Below are 22,397 nucleotides of genomic sequence, written 5' to 3'. Positions count from 1 at the left end.
CCCCATATGAACAACAATGCCAAACAACCAGAGTTTCCAGGGACTAAGCCAGTACCCAAAGACTATACATGGACTGACCCTGGACTCCAACTGCATAAGCTGTCCTTTTAAAGAACTGAAAAGAAACACTATCAGGGTATGGAAAACAATAGTGAGATTGCATGCTGCCCTCTTTTGATAGCCATCTGTAGCTCAATTTATATTGATTGCCATTAAAAAATGTTAATGGCAATATGTGAACAAACCAAACTAATGCTAAATCATCTTTTTCCTTGACAGAAAATGCTGGTAATTCCAGTTTGTTGTCACCATCTGGTAAGAGTTATTTTATGATTTTAGGGAAACACACGAAAGTGTTACTCTCAAGTTCTCTGTGCAGTATGGCGTAGGGTCGAATACGGCAAAACTATTTTCCTCTAAGAAGCTTGGTTTAAGTTCATTGCCATTAAACATACACCTACAAAACCAATAGCCAAAAGCATATTCATCCTTTCATATTGCCTGGCCAAGCTGGAGAAGAACTCTGTAGGGACCAGACTGTGGACATCACTGGGTAGCTGCTTAAGTGCTTCAGCCATGTTTGAGATTATTGCTAGCGTACAAGTCTAAACGGCATCAAGAACTTAAACATGCCATGATTCATTGTATTTATGAAGTGGTCCGTCCTCTTAAATGCACACTTTCAGTACCTTCGCTTACAGAATTTCTCTGTGGATGCTTCTAAGAGCTTAGCCACACATGACAAGGAGAAGGCAAATAAACTGAAGGGAACTTTAGAACTAGAACCTATAGGAATTCGAGCAGTATGAGAACAGCATGAGACTAACCGTATACTAGCATCCTTTGATACTAGCATCCTAGTATCTTATGGTGAGAGAACAAAGCCAAAGGCTACTGAATAACTTGTCTAAGATCTCACAGCTTCTTGCCCCATGTCATGCGGAGGTAGCACATGGCTTCTTTGAGTCCAACCTGTCTTCTTTTTGATACACCACATATCTTAGAATGGTTGTGAGTCAGTTGGTATGCCATCCTTACAATTGTGAAAAAGAACTTCCTCTGTTATTCATTCAATGATTAAAATGGAACAAACAAAAACAGCAGCCATCTCTTATGCATGTTACTATTGTGCCCCGAAGTCTTCAGACATCTCATTCCTCTCAATCTTGCAGAATAGGAATCCTTATGTTCATGCTGTAGATGTGGAAACAGGCTCAGTGGGGGGAAATCTTAATCACATTAATATATTTTCTGGATCCAATCTGTCCCTTGGGGTTTCAATTAAGCCACCACCCTCCCATCTCCACTGCTAGCTCAGATTTGGAGCAAGTTCCTTAGCTTTTCTGTTTCTTCCTCAGTTTCTTCCTCAATACACCGAGAACAATAGTATCTGCTTCATGGGATATTTGAAAATGAAATAAGAGACCACATTTTCCTGCTCTATGATAGATAAATGATTGTCATAGGGGTGAAGATTCAGACCCTGAACCTCAAGCCATCAGAGCAGAACCTCTTTTGTCCATGTCTGTTTGCCCCCTAGCTGTTGGACTTCTAGGGGTCAGCATGCTAATGTATTTTTCTTCTAGTACAGTGTTTCTCAACCTGTGGGTTGTGACCCTTTAGGGGTCAAATGACCCTTTCATAGGGGTTGCCTATGACCATCAGAAAAATAGATTACCTTATGATTAATAACAGTTGCAAAATTACAGTTATGAAATAGAAATGAAATAATTTTATGGTTGGGGTCACTGCAACATGAGGAACTATATTAAAGGGTCACTGCATTAAGAAGGTTGAGAACCACTGCTCTAGTGGAATAGCCTTTGCCAAACTTAATCATAGTAAAGGCCACAAAACCCAGCTTTTAAAGAATGGAGAGCAGTGTTTTTGGAGTTCTAGTCATAACCTGGCTGCTGTGTAGTCTGGTGGTAGGGCTGCACAAACAGATGGTAGGACCCAGTGTAGTGTCAAGAGAGGAAGACAGCCTTGCCCACAGACTTCTTTGAATTGTGTCACCATTCATCAACATCCAAAAGGACTAATAGTCATTCATTAAGGACTGGCTGTGGTCAATTATTTTGCCTCACCCCATAAGTGTACTTTGACTCGAATCGCTTACGACCTGTCTTATTCCTCAAGAAAGACCCTGGCAATTGTTAAAAAAAAATATAGTAAATGACAAAATATGAAAATAATAATGTGGGACAGACAGGGTGTGTGTCTGTGTTTAGCTAACCCATGAACAGTCTGCAAAAGGCCAGACAAGTGCTTTGACACACCTACATTTTGTCCATACCAGCTGAAAAATCAAGCTCGAAGACTAAGATTTTTTGTTGCGAAGTGTTTGTAAATTTCTCATGTGTTTAGGTAGAGATCAAATCTCTAAGTCTCTTAAATATTTAACCACGTGTAATGTGTACAGTAGATTGACTTACTAGGATAAGTGGAGTCATTGTACAAAAAAATCTATAATTTGATTGACTGTCTTAATAGCGGCTATATTTTAAAATGGGCTACCAAGAAATGGATTAGGTACTATAATATTAAATGGTATATGATATATATTATATACTCTAAATTTATATGTACATAATATATTGTGTGAATACTATATGAATATATTATATGGAGAATGAATATATATACATTATATACATATATGTATGTATATTATATACATATATATATGTATGGCTGGAAAAAATGGTGAAATTACCATTTACTTTATTCCAATGTGGTTCCTAACTTATTGCCATGGTGTTATGCAGGTGCAGCAGACTCTATGATTGTGAGTCTCATAGCACTTTTTCTACTTTTATAATCATATCTCAGGAGTTCTGACCTCTTAAAATTTCATAAATGTTTCAAGCCAGGGCTATATGTTTAAATCTTGACTCTAAAGAAATATAATTGTTTCAAAATATTCTCTCTCTCTCTCTCTCTCTCTCTCTCTCTCTCTCTCTCTCTCTCTCTCTCTCTCTCTCTCTTCCCAGCTGAATCGTCTCTTGTCAGTCTTGTTCCCTACTCCAATGGTACACCAGGCAAGATTTTGAAACTATTTAAGCCTAGATGTAGTCCAATTTAGATCTCTTAAAGTTTCTCTTTTAATTATACCTTCGTCTTCTCCTTGGGGGAAAAAAAGAGGTAGAAACCACAAGCCTCAATGGTAAGAATGTTTCTGAAGCAAGTGAAAATTGATAACCCCTCCTATGAATATAAAGAGTATAACGAGTCACAGCAATGAAGATCTCTATCTCTAAATTATAGCTCGATATACTGAGTGATTCCATATCGTCCAATAGTCCGAAACTTAAAACATGTGAGAGTAACCATTCTGGTTAATGGATATAATTTCTGGGATCATAAAAGAAGGGAAAAATCCCTCTGCCACTGTAAATACTTCAGAAAATACTGGAAACATCAATCACACTTTAAAGTACTCCATTTTACTGTTCTCTAACACCTCGCCAGCAAACTTGACATGACAGATTGTTTAACTGGGAGAAGCACGTCTAGTAACTTCAATATGATTCAGGGCGAATTTGGAGGTACACGGTGTCCAAAGACAGTCTCTTTATGGGTGATTTTTATCAGTTTTTAAATAGCAGGAAATGAGGGGAAACCTGGCTTTTCATCATGTTAGAGAAAAGGACAAGGAACTTCATGATAGCCCAGGGAGGCAGGTGGGGCAGCACATCTGTTCTCCCCTCTGAGGGAAACCAGTTTTCTATCTTAGTTCAATCAAACTCCATCACTTCTTAGATTGTCTTGGTTAAATAAAATTCCACCGTGTGGGTGATAGTTGAGGAATTAAATAATCATAGATGTGTCTTATACTGATTGAAAGTGATTAAATTCATAATTGATCCAACAGAGAGTACCAACAGTTGTCATTTTTGTGTGTAATTACTTTGCACATGAAAAAGATTATCTTCCATTTAGCTGTGGCAGCAGTGATTTAATTCTGTTGTATATTGTGTGGGATGTATGTGGGTGCATTTTGAGCATAACAATGTGTTGTGTTTATTTAGGGGCTTGTTTGTTCATTTTTGAGATGAGGTCTCACTGTGTAGCCTAGGCTGGCCTCAAATTCACAATTGTTTGGCCTTGGCCTTCCAAATGTTAAGATTGCAGGCATATGCCACTATGTCTACATTGTACCATTCTCCCTAAAATTTCATTTCTAATAATAGATTCTAGAATTCTTTCATCTGAAGAAATACCAGCAGGATCAATCTTAATGAAATTTTATATCAAATAGGATTGAAACAGAAATGTCTTAAATTGATAATGCTTAAGAACTTTAAACCTAAACTAGCATTGATTTAAATATGCCATTAATAATGAGAAAGCCACTAAAGCATCCCCAGGGCTATTAAAGTTGTTATTCATGTTGTAAATGTCATATCCATGAAGGAGTTTCATTAGCATAGAGAGAAAAGGACATGTTTTCTTTTTTAACGTTGTTGTTGTTGTTGTTGTTGTTGTTTTGAAACAGGGTTCTTCTGTGAACCTCAATTTGTAGACCAGGCTGGCCTCAAACTCACAGAGATCCTCCTGCCTCTGCCTCCCAAGTGCTGGGATTACAGGCATGAACCACCACTGCCTGGCCATTTTTATGAATGTTGGGAGAATTTCATACAATGTTTTTGTTCAAAGTCACCTTTCACTCTTCTTACTAATTCCTTCCAGGCCCACCTTTACCTCTGTACCCACCCCCAACTTTGTGTCCTTTTTAAAAAGTTAATAACCCATCAACTCCAATTTGTACTACCCATATACTCTTGATGGTGGAGCCAATCTGCTGAAGGGTGACTAACCCTTAAAGAATGTTGACTTTCTTCCCCAGAAGCATCAGCTGTCCAAAGCTCCTCAGCTAGGGGTAGGAAGAGCTCATGAACCCCTTTTTACTTCATGTTAGAAGGTTAACTGGGCCGATCACAACAGTTGTTGTGAGTTCCTGAGTGCAGGAGTCCTGCCATGTTAGAAGATACTGGTTCACTCCTGTCTTCCTCAACTTCTGACTCTTAAAATCTTTCAATCCCCCTTTCCTCCAACGGGGACAAAATAGTAAATAACGTAAATGTTAGGTCTAATAAATATTGGTGTTATATGTTTCACACATAATAGGCATTCAGAAAACCACATTCTGAAAGAATGAATGTGTACCCAAATTCATCTTGGGGCTGAATAATAGAGAATGGAGGTGGTGCATCGACTAGTACCTGTTAGATTTTGCAGAACTCTAAACTCAAGATTTAGAGGAAATTGAAGAGTTTAAGGAATCTGGGAAGAGTCACATTTCTTAACCAAACCAGTCATTATACTGTTTGTTATTATTTCAGATGCTGCTTCCGAAGTATTGTCGACTTTAAACAGAACAGGTAATTTTGAATTATTTCTGAATGTCATAACTTGTCTTCTGTGGCTTCTTGAGGTTTCATAGGTAGGGTCTAATGGACTAGCAAAGGAACACACTTCTGTTGTCCCTTTGTTTATTCCCATAGGTTTGCAACCTTTGCTGCTCTGAGTCTGTCTTTGAGCCATCATTCTGTTGTCACTACACTCCTAAACTTTCTATTACAGCCATAACACTCTACTTAAAGATACTATTTGTTATGCTTTGAATATTATTACAATATAGATTAGCTCATAAAATAGAGAGTATAGGGAAATATAAAGAAGAATATTTAATCTTTAGTATTACTTTACTAAAACTATTATTGTTAGTAACTTGGTACAATTTCATTTGTGATCATTTATATATGTATATGTATATATACATATATGTATATAAATGTATATATATGTATGTACATATATATATATGTGTGTGTATACATATACATATACTCTTATCCTATGTATATAGCTTTGGCAAAATAGTCATAATTTACCCAGATTTTATGATTCTCCTTTAATTTAATATTAAATTGTAATTATTCCCCATTGTCTCTTGCTATTAATGACTTGATATTCCATTGTGTGCCATATGTTAAGCATTAAAGATGCTTTTATTTTTTAATAGAATTTGCTGCAATGAACTTCATCCCTGATTTCTATAGAATATGTTCCAAGGGCTGGACATAATGGGTCAGCAGTATGAATATTTTAATGCTCTTGAGAACTATTGCCTAATTACCTTCTAGAAAAATTGTACTCACAACATTTTGCCAGCAGTGGATGAGAATGGCCTTGTGGCTCACTGTACCTTTGCCGAGACTACATTATATATTATTAAATCTTGTTCTTTTTTTCCTTAGGTTATTTCATTTTTGATTATTAGTGAAGTTGAATATTTTTATGGATTTAGCTGCGGAAATACAAGTCATTTTACAGTTGTGTTTCACTTGCTATGGAGAGAAAAATACCAAGGCAAACAAAATAATGTATAAAGGATTATTAACGACAGCACAAAATGGTATCCACCTCTAAAATTACCAGCAATCATTATCCATGAATCACACACCCACGTGAGCTCATCAGTAACACACATACAAATGTTTCTGAAATTGTATAATACCATTATTCTTCAGCATGTCTCCAAGCTCTGAGCTTAGTCTTTCTCTGCAAATTTGTGCCCTGAATGCAGCCTCTTCTAATTGTCAATCCTCCTTACACAAGGCTTTCTGAACTACATTGTTCATCATGTGGGGGATGAGCCAGGGACTTTGTCTCCAATCTTTGGAAAGACAATCCTAAGGCTTGCCTCTTCAGAGCACACTAATACTTGCGCGTGAATCTCTAACTTAAGTAGTCGTGGTTCTACTGTGAGATTGTTATGCAACAATTGCTAGCTGGTCTTGACTTACCTGAGAACAATTTTATCTCCCAGTACAATGAGGATAGTATTGCATTAACCTTAAAGAAGAAAGCAGGATCCTTGATTGTAAATTATTGTAGCAACATTTTGATTCAGCATGCCCTGATTCACGCTGACTTTCCTTCTGAATCACATGTTCTTTATAACCTGTCATCTGAAGGCACTGTCTAGACCATAGTTCTACCCACCTACATTGTAAATTCACATTTATGGGTCTAGTGGTAGTGCCTGGAAACTGAACTAGAATTACGCATAGAGTTACTCAAGCAGTGGGATGTGTAATGGGTGTGACCTAACTTGGTAAACACGTGACTCCGATTCTCAGACCCACCCTGGGCCAATGCTTCGTGTTCTGTGAATGAGAGTCCCATTCATTCTGCTGCTAAGATGGCCAATGTTATCTTCAAGAGCTCAACAGTGTGCTTTTCTTAGCACTTCACTAAAAAAAAAAATACTCATGGCAAATTGGTTTTTGTAAAGCAAAAAATTCTGCTCTAATATTTAAATTGCTTCTTTGCAGAAAAATCTAAAATCACTATATTAAAAACCTTCAATGCATCAGGTATGATTTATTATCAATATCAAGACTTTCTTTTTATAACTAAAGTAAGCCTAAAGAAATGACTGGTATTTATGATTTCTTTGTCTTTTTTCCTACTTTTAAAAAAATAAAAATCTGTTCTTAATGAATAGATATATATTTATTGGCTACCTGAAATTGTACTGTTTTGGTCTGTGTAATAGTGATCAGCCAGTGCCTGCCCTTTAAGAATCTTTTAGTCTAAGGAGAGACAGCATAAACAGTTAGCTGATATGAGCAGGCGTGCAGAAGAATTCTACCAGTTTGTTTGTTTGTTTGATTGTTTAGGTGCTGAGAATTGAACAAGTCCCTGTCACATGAAAAGTGTGCACCCTATCACCAAAACTATACCCCCCTGATCCACAGATATTTCTAACATGCTTAAGACACATGGACAACACAGGGCTGGTAGTAATGAGTAAGAATGTAATTAGCAAAAGAACTAAAGGATCAAACCTTTTTTAAATGAAGAAGTGATGTACTTTCAAGTGCCCAGTGCAAGCCCCAGACCACAAGACATGTCTAACAAGGGTTTTTCATTGATTTCAATAGGAAAATCCGGTTTACTGTCTGTTTCTGTAAATAGAATATATTGAAACACTGCCATGCCTATTTGTTTAAATCATTTGCTGGGGCTACTTTCCTGCTACCTAAAATTCAAATCGTTGCAGCAGAAATCACCTAACTCACAAAACCTAAACTAGTATCCGACCACTCTCAGCTAAAGTTGTTCTCAGTCCAGATTTAAAGAATTGTCGGTGGCCATGTACTTAGGGAGGGGTGCGAATTATAGATAATAGTCCTAGAAATGGGAAAGAAAATTCTCATTTGAAAGAGCAGCAAAAGATAAGCTTCCATGGAAATGGAAGTGCAGGTGACATTTAGTGGAGAACAGCAAGCAAGAGACCAGTGGGTTAAAGGCTATTGTAAGCACTACTACCTATCATGAATACATATTATAGATGCATAGTATTTTGCATAGTGTGATTTCAGTTTGTTCACAGAATCTAAATTTAGCTGACAAATGACACTCATACACCAATAAATCATTCTGACAGAAACCAGATCCTGTGAAACAAGTCAAATTGTAATTTTTTTTATTTTTGCATCCAAACTAATTTCTCACAGAAACAACTGATAATGTCCAATGGACATAAGCTTGCCTTTTGGACATTACATGTATAATTCTGACAAAGATGACATATCAAGGAGGCTAAATGTTGTTCAATATAATAATCTTTTGAATGATTTTTTTATTAGTTTACGTAGTACCTGATCAGCCTTTCCCACCCTCCTATTTTCTATGGATTTCTTACATGTCAACACAAAGATACAATTAATAAATGGAACTTTGAGTTTTATCAAATAAAAAAAAAGACACACTTCCTTCACAAAGAAGAAAATGTTTCTCAGGTTGAGCTGCATAAAATCTGTTTTGTTTTGTTTAATGTGGATCATTTAATCTCCCATTCATCTCTCCCTTCTTTGTGTGTTTGTATGACCTGATGTCCTGTCCATCACTGAACCTTTTTATTTCTTTGCTAGTATCATTCACTAGATAGTAGGCATCATAACACAACCCTTTCATTTCCCAACCGGTATCATCCACCAGAGTGTAAGCTCTTTAAGGACAGGGTCTGTATGTATGACCTCTCAATACCCAGAAATTATAGCGAGTACTCAGCAAATATGCTTGAATTTTGTGACATTTATTTATGGAGTGAAATCATGACATTACTATTATTTTGAATGTGTATTTGTTGAGTATGCTATGTGAGCATAGACCAGTGTTAGAGTCTTCTAGGATTTTCCTACCTTGGAAGGAAAGGATGGTCTATGATTCAGGACTAGCCCATTTAAATTCTCCATACATGATTCGTTTCCTTTGTTCTCTATTTATATCAGACAGGAGAAGGATTAATTAGGAAGGGGACAAAGACATTTCAAAGAAGAATTGAAGGTCAGACACTGATATAGCCAAGAGTAGTAAAGTCACATCCCATAGCTTCTCATCTAAGTAATAAACATGTTCCTTTATTCTTTGTGCAATGTATCCTGCTAAGTTCTGTTCAGCTTTTTAATACTGTTAGTTTACATTTGATGCCTTCATTTGCAAATTTTCTTGACAGTGCAGTACTTGTATATAATATATATCATATATAATAATAAGCACAGTTATTATCATCCATAACCAGCTGGGTTTCTTTTCTTTCAGGAGTCAAATCCCAGAGAAATATCTGCAATTTGTCATCTATTTGCAGTGACTCAGGTTAGTTCTAGTGAGCGCCATAAAACTACACATTGCCAGATATGTTTGCTCCACAGAAAGGATTGGTTTGTTTTTCTCCCGTTGCCTGTGCATGCCTTTCTGATCTGTCCCCTTTTCATACAACCAGGCTACTACAAAGTCCCTAATAAAAACAAAAGCAGACTTTAGACCTAGCTGCTTGACCCTCCCATTTCCTGTCAGAGAAGCTAGACAAGCTTCCATGTTATGAAGCATGGGGCTCCAGAACAAGAATTTTCACTTGAGTTTCAAATCCACACTAATTCTAGTAGCCTTACAATTAATGCATGCATAAAGTTAATAATAAAATTATTATTGATTGGTGGAAGTTACTTTTTATGAGTAAATCCCTCAAGCTTTTTCATTGGACTGTACACATTATGACTCGAAATCAAAGTATTGTCCTTTGCTAAGAGTAAATCAAACCAGATTTTAGAATGTTTCATATATACCTGGTTTAATTAAATGCTGATTGCATTACTGTTAATGTTTTGCCCTCTTAACACTGTCCATGGTGTTTTTAAAATTGAGATGGAAATCTCTTGAGAAAATGCTATTTTTGAAATAGGAATAGTTTTTCCTCCTGCAATGGGCCAGAGGCATGAAACAACCTCTTTTCTCCCATTGATTTGGCTCTCTGGGCTTTCTTCCTTATTAAGACCAATGAAAGCAAATGTGAAAAACAGAAAAATACACTGTGGCAGGTCAGAACTGGATTGGAGATCATGGGTAGAGAGAAGAAAAAAAAAACAATTGATTTTATTACATAAAGTCTTGCTATCAATTCCAGCAATAATCATTAGAGGAATTTTTTTACCCTTCATGTTTTGTTCCTATTTATAGTGTTAGACTTCATCTGAGAAATATAGGTAACACTTTAAGTAAAAGTACAATTGAGTAGATTAAAAAACAAGAAAATTTCTTATTTAAATACTTCAGGGATGGAGAAATGTCTCAGAGTTTAAGAGAACATATTGCTTTTGCAGAGGACGTAAGTTTGGTTCCTAGCAACTATGGGACAGCTCACATCTACTTATAACTGCAGTTCCAGGGGAATCCTACGCCCTCTTCTGGTCTCCATTCACATGCACACCCCACATGCATATACACACAACTAAAAATTAAAACTGTTAGCTTGCTTTTCTAAAGTGGGCTAAGGATGTGGCTCAGTGGTAGGGGTAGCTTAATCTGTGCAAGGCCCTAGATTCAATCCCTACCACCACAAAAAAGTATACATTTTATTTTCATACATTTATATAACTTTCTCCTATTTTTTCTTCCTCTTTCCCTCTACCCTCTCCTACCCTTCTCTTTACTATATCCTTATAATATCATTATTTGATGGCATCATCTCTGTTTTGGGCTGGGACTAATGTCTAGTTCTGTTTTGAGTCTAAATCATATTTGATAACTGAAAATCAAAATGTGTTTTAAAATGGTCATCTTGAATAACAGATGCCAGAAAGGTAGTTGGAGTAATGTTTTCCCTAATTAAGTGACTGAATTGACCATTTGTCGTAGTGACTGGTGAAAACAACCTCATCAGGGAACCCACTCTTCTGGCACCAGAAACCCCATGATATCCTGCCAAAAACTCCACTTCTTTCAGGTTTCCAGTCTGGGTCCATTAAAGACCTATGAATAAGCTGTGTACTTTCTGGCCAGGAACAATTAGGTCGAGAGTCAAAAACTGGTAGCTTTTTTATTGTTCCATGTATCCAGAAGTTTTCTGATCTCTGCACACTTATAAAACTCATAATGTACTCAACAAGAATGTGAAGGAGACAAATCATCACACACACACACACACACACACACACACACACACACACACACACACACACACACACACTTTTTCTTCATGTACAACAGAAAAGGGAATCAGATACAAATGTTTGTGAGCCACCATGTGGTTGAAATCAGATCCTCTAGAAGAGCCGCTGGTGCTGTTAACTACTGAGCCATCCATCTCTCTAGCCTCCATGATATTTTTTAAAAGTGTATAATTTTATACAGATTTGAAGTGCCTTTATTTTTAATAATTATGGATTATATTATTTGAAATTTCTGTATCAATATAAACTTTTATTAGATGCATTCAGCAGACTATATTTCTAAATTCATGTGTGTGTATCAATAACAAAAGATAAGAGGCCATGAATTTAAGACCAGACAGAGATTTAGGAGGAAGGGGTGAAGAGGGAGGATGTAAATGATGTAAATGAAATACTAGTATATGAAATTCTCAAAAAAATAAAAACTGATAAAGAATCAACTTCTATAAGACTGCTTAGCTGCTATGGAACACCTCTCTCTCTCTCTCTCTCTCTCTCTCTCTCTCTCTCTCTCTCTCTCTCTCTCCCTCTCTCTCTCTCTCTCTCTCTCTCTCCCTCCCTCCCTCCCTCCCTCATCTATGCCACTGTAACCCCAACTCTAAAAGATGTTATTTAAAATGTCACATTGGAACCCCAATTATCTTAAAGCGCAATAGTTTCAACAGGAAGAAATGAAAACATCTTGGGCAGTAGGTGGTATTCTCTCTTACTGATTTTCTACATCAAAGTTGTAACTCTGATTTTCTAAAAAAAATTCTATTGATAAGCAGTGAATAGAGGAGTAGGACTCAAAACAAAGAATATATTTAAATGTTTAGAAAATAATTTAATAACCTTGTAATGTGTTGTATTAACCCTCAAACTGTAAGAACACAAGTCTCAAATTTCTTTCTGAAAATTTATTTTTAGTGTTTTTTAGAGGTGAGATAGTGTTTCAACATGATGACCACTACAACGTTACTCAGGTAGGCTTTCAAGATTTTCTTTAACTGCAATCTTTCAAAGTGCATTTTCATATATCTAAAGATTTATCAAAGATTCAGATTATTTGTGATATTTGGTATATTTGATTTATGAACAAATTTAAGTAAAATATGTCTCCTTGACTTGTTGGCTATGTACTTCAGGGCTTGAATTCATAATATTCATGTTATTATTCTAATAGATCTATTTTAGTTTTTACTGGGTTTGTTGCTGGATAAGAATGGTAATATTGTACAGTCCAATTACAACTTAAAAGTATCAAATTACTTTAGAAATTCCAAACAACAAAAAATATGTGTATTGAGTTTAGTAAGAATCTTCCAGATGTGGTTGTGTTCTACACTTGGGGAATTCAAGTTCACTGATATATACCTTCCTGGAACCCAGAGGATCTAGACCAAATGTGATTCTTCATTCATTGACTATCTCCAAATGCCTATTACATGCCAGGCTGTGATCTGAGTGCTAGAAATACAGCAATGGTACTATTAGTTTTCTCTTTTTATACAGATGTACCTTAACTCTGAAACCTGCCATGAGGAGAATTTTCATAGCACTGTTTTTGAGGAGCCCTTGAATGGAAGAAATACAGAACTGACTGACTCTGACACTTTAAAAATAAATAAAACTGGGTTGGCTCATCCAATATCAATTCACTCTTGGGGCTATGATTCACTCTTTAGGGCATAATTCCTCAGGTGGCTAAAAAGGAAACCTCTTGTCAGAGAATGTGTTTAAACATGATGTTTTCTGTCTTCCTAATGAATTCTCACCTCCAACAGAATCAAGATATAGTTAACAGCACCTTCGCTGGAGTCCTGTCTCTAAGCGAACTGAAGTAAGTAATTTGGCATTTGTTTTAAAACTTCATATATACCTTGTGAAAAGATACACACTGAGCTATTTTTACTTTTGGAGACCAAGAATATGATACAGAGCCACAAAGGAAACAGAGCAAATTAGTTCTTGCCTACTTTGCAAACCCAACCATCTTATCTGTCCTCAATTAACAGTCTCCTAAGGATGGTCCCTCTGGTGCTCTGAAATTAACCAACAGCTTCCTCTGAGTTGGTATTGGAATTTTAATGCAATTCATTATCCAGTATTATTGTTAGACAAGCTCAAGTCCAGACCTTTTGAAAGGGTGTTCAAGCTATGGTCCACAAGCCACATGCAACCAAGGAGAGATATAAAAGAGGCCCAACACAAAATTGGAAATAGCCTTAAAACATTTTATTAAGTGTTTTTGGAGGGAAGGTAACTCAATTGCATGGGTTTTTAATATGAACTTTTTGGATTAAAACATTGTGACACAATGTCAAAAGATGGGACATATATATATATATATATATATATATATATATATATATATATATATATATATATATATATACCATTTGTTTATATGGTCATGAAACATCAGTGACTTAAAAGTCAGAGGGAACACTGGGCATTGTAGCACATGCCTTTAATCCCAGAACTTGGAAGGCAGAGACAGGTAAATCTCTTGATTTTAAGACCAGCTTTGTCTGTGTAGCAAGTTCTGAAATACCTAGCACTGCATAGAAAGACCCTGTCCGAAAGAAAAATAGAAAGAAAGAAAGAAAGAAAGAAAGAAAGAAAGAAAGAAAGAAAGGAAGGAAGGAAGGAAGGAAGGAAAAAAGAAAGAAAGAACAGAAGGGAGGAAGGAAAGAAGGAAGGAAGGAAGGAAGAATGAAAGGTCTGAAAGGATATCTTGGTTCACTACACATCAGCTTGCAAGAACTTCCAAAGACAATGAGATGCATTATTCATGTCCCCAGTTAGACCATAGGTTTTCTACTGCTGCTGAGAGGAACAGCTTCATGAATACAGCATGGATCAGCTACCAAAGGACAATCTACGGATGTAAATATAGAGCAGAAAGAGTGGTTAGGACCACAGAAACCAACAGAGAGAAGGCACAGTTTAGCAAATGTGAGCTTGGGAAGCTAGTACTACTGTTATGCACTTCTTGTCCAGATCTTATCTACAGTCACCTAGCACTGTTTGTTACCCATTTCCCAGAGCAGGGCATTCTCAACCTCAGCAATGTTGCCCTCTGGGGACAGAGAGTTCACTGTCATGGGGACCGTGTCCATACATTGTAGGATATTTAGCAGCATCCCTAGCCTCACCCCAGCAGATGCCAGCAGCAGCCTCCTTGGTGTAACAACCAGAAATGGTTCCAGACAGATGTCTGTCTGGAGGGCAGAGTCATCTCTCTTGAGAAGAGTAAATTCTTTAGCTAGAATTCTTTCATCTGAACTTCAGTGAAAGTCTGCCAAATTGAAGAAACGAAACTATTGTAGAAGCAGAAATGGAGGCGAGGAATGAGAAAAATTCCCATGGGGATGTTGGATGAGAGGGAGACAGGGCTGGAATCATACAGAGAAAGCTGTGTCCATTGAAGGCAGATGAAGACGAGAAGCCCAGGATGAGTGACTTACCATTCTCAGAAATCTTTGCCCTGGGCCAGCACTTTCTTTGGCTGTCTGCCAGAAGAAGTTGCCTTGGGGTTTGCAGTAGCCTAATGAATAACACGATTGCTCAACCATAATTCATATCTTGCTCTTAGCTAGGACTGATCCATCTCCCTTCTGGTTAGTTTTCCTTGTCTCATAAATAATTTATTTTCCCCACAGAGCAATCTCTTGTTATGCCCCATGTCTCTTCAGAGTGAACACTGTAAGCAGTCCATGCTACATGCCTGATGTAATTGCTTAAAAAGCTACCTTGTTTTGAATTTCACATCTCCTTCATGTTACTTTCTCTCATTATCTTCACAGGCGAACAGAACTCAACAAAACTCTACAGACCTTAAGTGAGGTAACCATCGTATACCCTAGAGCTTGCTTATCATTATTATTCCGGGGGAAGTGTGTAGAATTCTGCATTCTTGGGAGATACATATTCAGGTTCTCCCAAATCTGTCATGCTAAAAGAGTGAATGAACCTGGTGCATTGCTCCAAAACTCTGAAGGAGGAGCTCTAAGTGTGCACTGTGAGGAGTTAGGATTGCTGTTATGTAAGACCAAAAGTTTCTTCAAATAAAACCTCTGGGAGATCGAGCTACCTTGTGTATAAGTAAGCTTTCTAACACTGGGAGCCTCCAAACAGCGTGTAAGGCCTGAATGGCTCCTGTGCTATGTTGAGAACTCAAGAGAGCGTACAGAATATCTCTAGAGGTTCTTGTGGTTCTGTGATTAGCCCTGCATTGTCTTTTCTGACGTTTCTAACTGTTAAAATAATGTATGTATATGTATATATATATATTTGTTTGTTTGTTTCAGACTTACTTTATAGTGTGTGCTACCGCAGAGGCCCAAAAGTAAGCCATGTTTAATTTTTATCGATATCTTTTCTCCATTTATGGAAACAAAGTACCAATTTAAATTGCCAATTCAAATGCTTTCCTCTAACATAAATATTGGTAGTATTTTACATTTATATATTTTTATAAATATAAATCATTCTGTTAACACCTTTCATCTCAATTCTTTGAACCATCAGTGTCCTTAGCTCTGAAATGGCTCATGTTAGGCCAAGCAAGATAAAGTCAGATAGAACGGAAGACCTAAGAAAAGGAGCTTGGGAAATGAGATATGGGGACAGAAACACATAGAATGCAAAAGAAAAGACAAAAACATATCTTCAGGAGCAAAGCATTTACTGGGAGCTGTACAGCTAAATAGATGTAAGTTCTGTGCTGTGGTGGCCCTGGTTGCTAAGTCAGTTGCTTGTAAAGTGGTAAACTCTACAAGAACTGGGAGCATTTGAAGCCAGTTTGAATGACAATTTTCACTTATCAACTTTTCACTGATGCAAATCATGGCAAGTCTTATATGAAACTGTACATGGAATCCCCACATACTATCTACTTAATTTTTCTCTCTATCTCCCTCCAATGTTTGCAGCATTAATTTCTTTCCACCTACATCATTAGTCATGGAGAGAGCAACTTAAAATATTAGTCATCTTATATCTAGATTCAACTGTGGGAAGATTTGGGATTTAAGTGACCTTTACATTTAGCGAGGCTAGTTTATAGAAAGGTTTCTATGTTGGAATTTGAAATGACACAAGATTTTTTTTGGGGGGGGGTTGTTGTTGTTGTTTATTTTGGTTTTGTTTTTTTAGAGAGGTGGTAAACAATTTTAAATGTAGATGCTCGTCTTTGCAGCCAAGTTGAATGCCCGCAAAGCCAATCAGGAGGCAGATGTAGACAGGTCTCTGGTCTGAAGCACCTGTGAATGTGAACTTGATGTCTCTTATAATAAAGCTTTGAGGGTGAAGTACAGACCACGTGTATTATCAGGGTTCTTTAGAGAAACATAAATTATATATATATATATATATATATATATAGAGAGAGAGAGAGAGAGAGAGAGAGAGAGAGTGTTTGTGTGTGTATTTGTACTTATACTTATATCTATATCAAGGAGATTTATTAGAATAACTTGTTGGCTGTGGTCCAACTAATCGAACAATGTTTGTCTACCAAGAGAAGGGCCAAGTATCTAGTAGTTGTTCAGGTCACAATGTTGGATGTCTCAGCTGTTCTCCATTATACTCCAGAATCCCAGAGAGGTAGGCTTTAATGCCAGGGAAGGAATAGACTTGCTATCAAGAGTGACAGCAAGCAGGCAAAGAGAGAACAAGCTTCTTTCTTCCATGTCAGCAGGTGTGGCCCAGATTGAAGGTAGATCTTCCCACCTCAAAAGATCTGGATGTGTACCTTCTCATTTCAAATGAAAAACAAAGAAACAAACAACTCTGTCAAAGGCGTTTGGTTTTAGTTAATTTCAGATGCAGTCACCTTGGCAACCAAAAATAGTCATGAGATGCAAGAAAATGGGCATTTGTAAGGCTAGTGTGGTAATATTGCAAAGAAAACACTATCAATGTCCCTCTCCTCACTCTTGATTTGCAAAAGTCATTACAAAGTATAGGCAGATTTCTAATCTATACTGTACGTACATACTAACATCCTGGCTGCATGTTTCTCTTTTCAGCACATTAAACTGTACATTCACAGTAAAACTGAATGAGACCATGAATGTGTGTGCCATGATGGTTACTTTCAAAAGTGTACAGATTCGGCCAATGGGTAAGATGTCTCTGTGGCTGCACTCTTTTTCACATGAATTTTGATGGAGGGCTCTGTGTAGATTATTCATTCAATGGAATGTGGCTAGGCCTTGTCTGATTCATTTTTAATTGCATGTAAGCTATTTATGTGTACACTGATGTTTTGGTGTACATTGTAGAATTTCCAGGGCAGGCTATTAAGCATGCACATTAACTTGCCTACTTACATTTTTCTTTTTGTGATGGAACACTTAAAATTTACTCTCAATAATTTTCAAGTATATAACATATTAACTATAGTCACCAGGTCACAAAATACGTCTCTTGAAGTCTAACTGAATTTTGTGTCCTTTAAGCCCAAAATTCTCCATTTTTCCCCTTTTGTCTCATCTGGTAACCCCCATTTCATTCTCTGTTCCTATGAGTTAGACCTTTGTGGATTCTACAAGTGAGTAAGATCGTGTGATGTTTGTTTTCTATGCCTGGCATATTTCACTTAAGCTAATTTTCTTCAGGATATATTTACTTCTTAATACTTCTTTGGAGTTTCTAAAGAGAGATTGATCTTGTAAGCACATAACCAAACAGAAAAGAATGTTAGTCACTCAAAAAATAATTTAGCAAATTATATATTGTATGTGTGTGTGTGTGTGAATACCAAACACAGTCAATAAATTTTGCCACTGATTCTAGACAATTACTCTTTAAAATCACAGTCTGTCAGTATGATAGTCATATATTAATATGGGTTTCTTTTTCTTTATTCTTGACCCTACATTTTCTTCTTCTTTTTCTTTTTGTCTCCTTTAGAACAGTGCTGCTGTTCCCCCAGGACTCCCTGCCCTTCCTCGCCGGAAGAGTTAGAAAAACTACAGTGGTATGTAACAAATTTGCTGAACTTTTCATCAATCACTCAATCACTCAATCAATCAATATCCAAATGAATCAATCAATCAAATCAAATGCAGAAATTAAATGATATAAACATGTAACACTTAATCCCCATGCTAGCCAAGGGTAGTCAGAATTTTCAGACTGGAGAATTTTCAGACTTTCAGTTTTAGAGAAAATTGTTTTCTGTTCTGTGGAGCTTACATTCAGGGTGCTATCTTCAACAATGTTTCTGAATCTTGTCTACACACTGGAATCACTGGGTGAGCCTTACAGATTTTTCTATGTGGGTATGGTATACTTTTGTGGTTTGCTAAATGTTAGTAGACATTTGGGTCTCATATTGGATGTCACGATTGAATACTGGATGCTGAATGATGGGCATGTGAAATTCTGTTCTTTTGCTGCCTTTTTAAAAGCCACAAATTAGCTCAAATTTTAGTTTTTAGAAACGATTCCCAATCACCACCCTCAGAGATCTGGGGCAGAATGATCTGAGATATACTCTGAGTATTTTGTGTTTTAAAGTCCTTCTCTCAAAAGTCTGAGGCAGGAGGCTCACCTTGAGAGTGAGGCCAGTATGAGCTACATAGTGTATTTGAATTTCAGCCTGGGCTGCATAGAGTAAGACTCTACCTAAATAAAACAACGTATAGGTGGTAAAGACACTTTGGGTGGTTTTAACAATTCAAATTGAGAATCACAGGCTGGGTAGGTGTGGTGCATGCTTTTAATCTCAGCACCCAGGAGGCAGGAGACAAGAGGATATCTGTGAGTTTGAGGCCAGCCTGCTCTACAAAGCTAGTTTTAGGGCTACATAGAGAAACCCTGTTTCAAAAAACCAAGAGAGGGAGAGACAGAGAGAGGGAGAGAGAGAGGGAGAGGGAAAGGGAGAGAGAGAGAAGAGAAAGAATCTCTTTCATTAACTCATTCCTTTATGGAGGGGAAACTGGGCAAATGTGAAGTCTGTGAAAGTCGCTTAGACAAAATGAACAAGCCAATGACAATATTCACACAGCTACCTGTGATTGACCAGCCAGAATATTGTGTTCATGTCCATCTCCTTGTCCTTTCCTTCTTCTCTGCCTCTTCCTTCTTTTACTTTTCAGATTTTTTTTCTCTAATAAAAAAACAATAGTCAGGGCACTTTTAAAAAATAATAAACATATATATCCTTGCATATATATCATGACTTCTCCATTTGTGCTTTTCAGAGATTCCTATGTATGCAAAGGTGTTTGTCTCTGAATCTAGATTGTTTCTCATGCTTTTTTCTTTGGCTCTTTTCTTCTGATTGGTTGTTTTGTCCTTTTCTAATTTGTTTCTTTTTGTTTTATTTTATTTTATTATTGTACTTTAGATGTCTAGAGGAATGGTGTGGATCTGGATAGGAGGGAAGGTAGGGAGAAGTGAGAGGAATTGAAGGAAGGAAGACTATAATCAGAAGATATTGCATTGAAAAAATCTATTTTCAATAAAAGAAAAAGTATACATAATTTAAAATGGGAAGCTTCCCATGTGGGAACAGAAGGCCAAGTGTAGCCTGTCAGTCCAATATGGGTCAAATTTCTGGGATATAGTAAAACACCAGGCTCAAGGAATAATTAAAATTCCCTAAAGATCTGTGTCTTAACATTTTCCATTAACCTAGAGGTTGAGAACTATTTAGGGATTATTATGTCTGGAGGTGTCAGAACCGGAGCAAAAGGCCATCACTCTTAAAGACAGCACCTGTACCCTCTAATGGCTGTCCATTCAGAGAGCTATTAGCAAGAAGCAGGCTATAGAAAGCAGGGCAGAATTAGATCCATGCCTAGCTATACATTTATAACTGCACACGCACACACATACACACACACACACACACACACACACACACACACACACACGTCTGTATGTCATTTATATATAAAATGTATATATATACACACACCCATGTTCATCCTAGAGCAGGTACTTTTCTACGCCGGGATGAATTAGACTCTGTACATTTGTAAATTAGAAAGTAGATTTGATCAGTCTCAAGCATCCCGAATGCATCACAACCCCTGCACACTTCTGAAATGTGTATTGTGGCCCAGTAAGTAAGTCTAAGGAAGAGCCCGAGATTCTGCAATTCTAGCAAAGTCCTGGAGGAGGCCACAGTTGCTGTTCCCTGAATCCCAGTTTGATATAGATGTTTTGTTTTTGATTTTCAAGACAAGGTCTCATTATGTAACTCTGGCTCTTCTGGAACTAGTTCTGGAGACCAGGCTGGCCTCAAACTCAGAGATCTGCCTTTGTGTCCCTGGTGCTGGGATTGGAAGTGTGTACTACCACATCTAGCTCTTTAACCCTGCTTTGAAGAATAAGGATACAGGCAGTAAAGCAAGGCAATGGTTTTCAACCATTGCCTTATTCCCAATAAGTTCTTACCTCCTACTTTTAGGGATTGTCTCGCATAGCACAAGCTTCTGAGTTTTTACAAACCCTTGAGTGCGATGATTCTAATGTGAAGCCAAGTGTGGTAACTACCGAGCTAGAACTATGTGATCATTGGGTCTTTCCAATATATTGGTTCTTAAGATTAGTAGAAACACATGAGGCACTTTGAAAACATGCTGATGGTCAGAGTACCCTTCTGGGATGCTCTACGTTTAGATTGAGGTGGTGATGACTCGGGTTTATATATATGTATCATTCATCAGGCGCTAAATGCAAAGCAAATACCCTTAACTGTATACAGGCTGCACCTCTGCCAAGAAGAACATTCAAAAGATGTCTGTGCTAAATCCCAGAAATTTCAGACCAACAGTACGGGAGGGACATCTAGGCACTAGCAGGGAACAGTTACCTCATCTTTGACCGCTTTGTTGTTTACTTGGGTGCTTCACTCAGTGGTTGGAGGACTAGGATTAGAATGAGCACCAGGGGGGCTGGGGATTTAGCTCAGTGGTAGAGCGCTTACCTAGGAAGCGCAAGACCCTGGGTTCGGTCCCCAGCTCCGAAAAAAAGAACCAAAAAGAAAAAAAAAAAAAAGAATGAGCACCAGGACTCCAAGGCAGCCTCTTCATTGCTGAGCCCTAGAGTGGGACCCTGTGACGGGTGTCTGGCTTCTTCAGGCTCCATGTATTCTGAAGATAATCTCATGTTCATTTTCCAAGGCACCTTTGTCACAGCTTGGCCAGATAGGTTGTTCTAGTATATGATGTAAAGAATGGCATCTCCTGGGAGAAAATGGAGCAAACTCTCCAGAGGGCTCTCTGTCTCTATGTCCATGTCTTTCTGTCTCTCTCTCTGTGTCTCACTCTCTTGTTCCCTCAGAGACGGGGCCTTGTGTCTTAAACTCACTAATTTTACAGTCACTGTGTAGTCAGTGACCTCGAACACCAGATCCTCCTGTCTTTACTTTCTAAGTGCCTGAACCAACCATTTATGTGGTGCTTGGGATGAAACCCAGGGCTTCATGCTTGCTAAGTATAAGCAAGCACGCTGCCAAACAAGCTACAAGTCCAATCCACCGACAGTTCTCTTTAAAGTTATGCTTATCTAATGTTCTACAATATAATCACCCTCCTTCCTTTTGCCTAAGAGAAGCTCTAAGACAAATTTTCATTGGTTTTCTGTCTCCATCTAAATCTGGGTCTATCAGCGACACATCTGGGTTTCTATTTGTCCACTATAGTTGCTCTTTCCTAATGTATCCTAAGACAGATTGATCATGTGCAGATAGTAGGTGAATTCTTACCCTTCAATGTGACCAGGAAAGTCACCTGAGAGTTTAGAAAGTACAAATGCCTGAGACCCCTTACAATCTATCCCAAGACCAACTGAATGAGACAAGAGTATAAGCCATGGAAATCTCTCTTTTCTCTATCTCTTCTTCTATCTACTTATCTTAGTTTCCTT

At 37.5% G+C, this 22,397-nt stretch overlaps 1 protein-coding gene across 12 annotated transcripts in view; it reads left to right on the top strand.

Annotated features, from left to right (window-relative positions):
• The window catches only part of Adgrg2 (adhesion G protein-coupled receptor G2), a 125,220-nt gene that overhangs the window by 80,445 nt on the left and 22,378 nt on the right, over positions 1-22,397 (top strand). For 6 of the 12 annotated variants that reach the window (XM_039099514.2, XM_039099518.2, XM_039099513.2 and 3 more), the window contains 10 exons: positions 280-315; positions 5,346-5,384; positions 7,344-7,385; positions 9,619-9,672; positions 12,435-12,490; positions 13,292-13,347; positions 15,317-15,356; positions 15,821-15,858; positions 17,543-17,637; positions 18,429-18,495. In XM_039099514.2, the coding sequence (XP_038955442.1) occupies positions 280-315; positions 5,346-5,384; positions 7,344-7,385; positions 9,619-9,672; positions 12,435-12,490; positions 13,292-13,347; positions 15,317-15,356; positions 15,821-15,858; positions 17,543-17,637; positions 18,429-18,495 (523 nt within the window). Of the gene's footprint in view, positions 1-279; positions 316-2,993; positions 3,042-5,345; positions 5,385-7,343; positions 7,386-9,618; positions 9,673-12,434; positions 12,491-13,291; positions 13,348-15,316; positions 15,357-15,820; positions 15,859-17,542; positions 17,638-18,428; positions 18,496-22,397 lie in introns of all 12 variants that reach the window. The other 6 variants (XM_063279828.1, XM_039099515.2, NM_001270872.1 and 3 more) reach the window with 4 other exon arrangements.

This window comes from Rattus norvegicus, chromosome X, assembly GCF_036323735.1.
Source record: "Rattus norvegicus strain BN/NHsdMcwi chromosome X, GRCr8, whole genome shotgun sequence".
Lineage (NCBI taxonomy): Eukaryota > Metazoa > Chordata > Mammalia > Rodentia > Muridae > Rattus > Rattus norvegicus.
The sequence above is the reverse complement of the archived record's forward strand: the minus strand, read 5'-3'. Positions and strand labels throughout refer to the sequence as shown.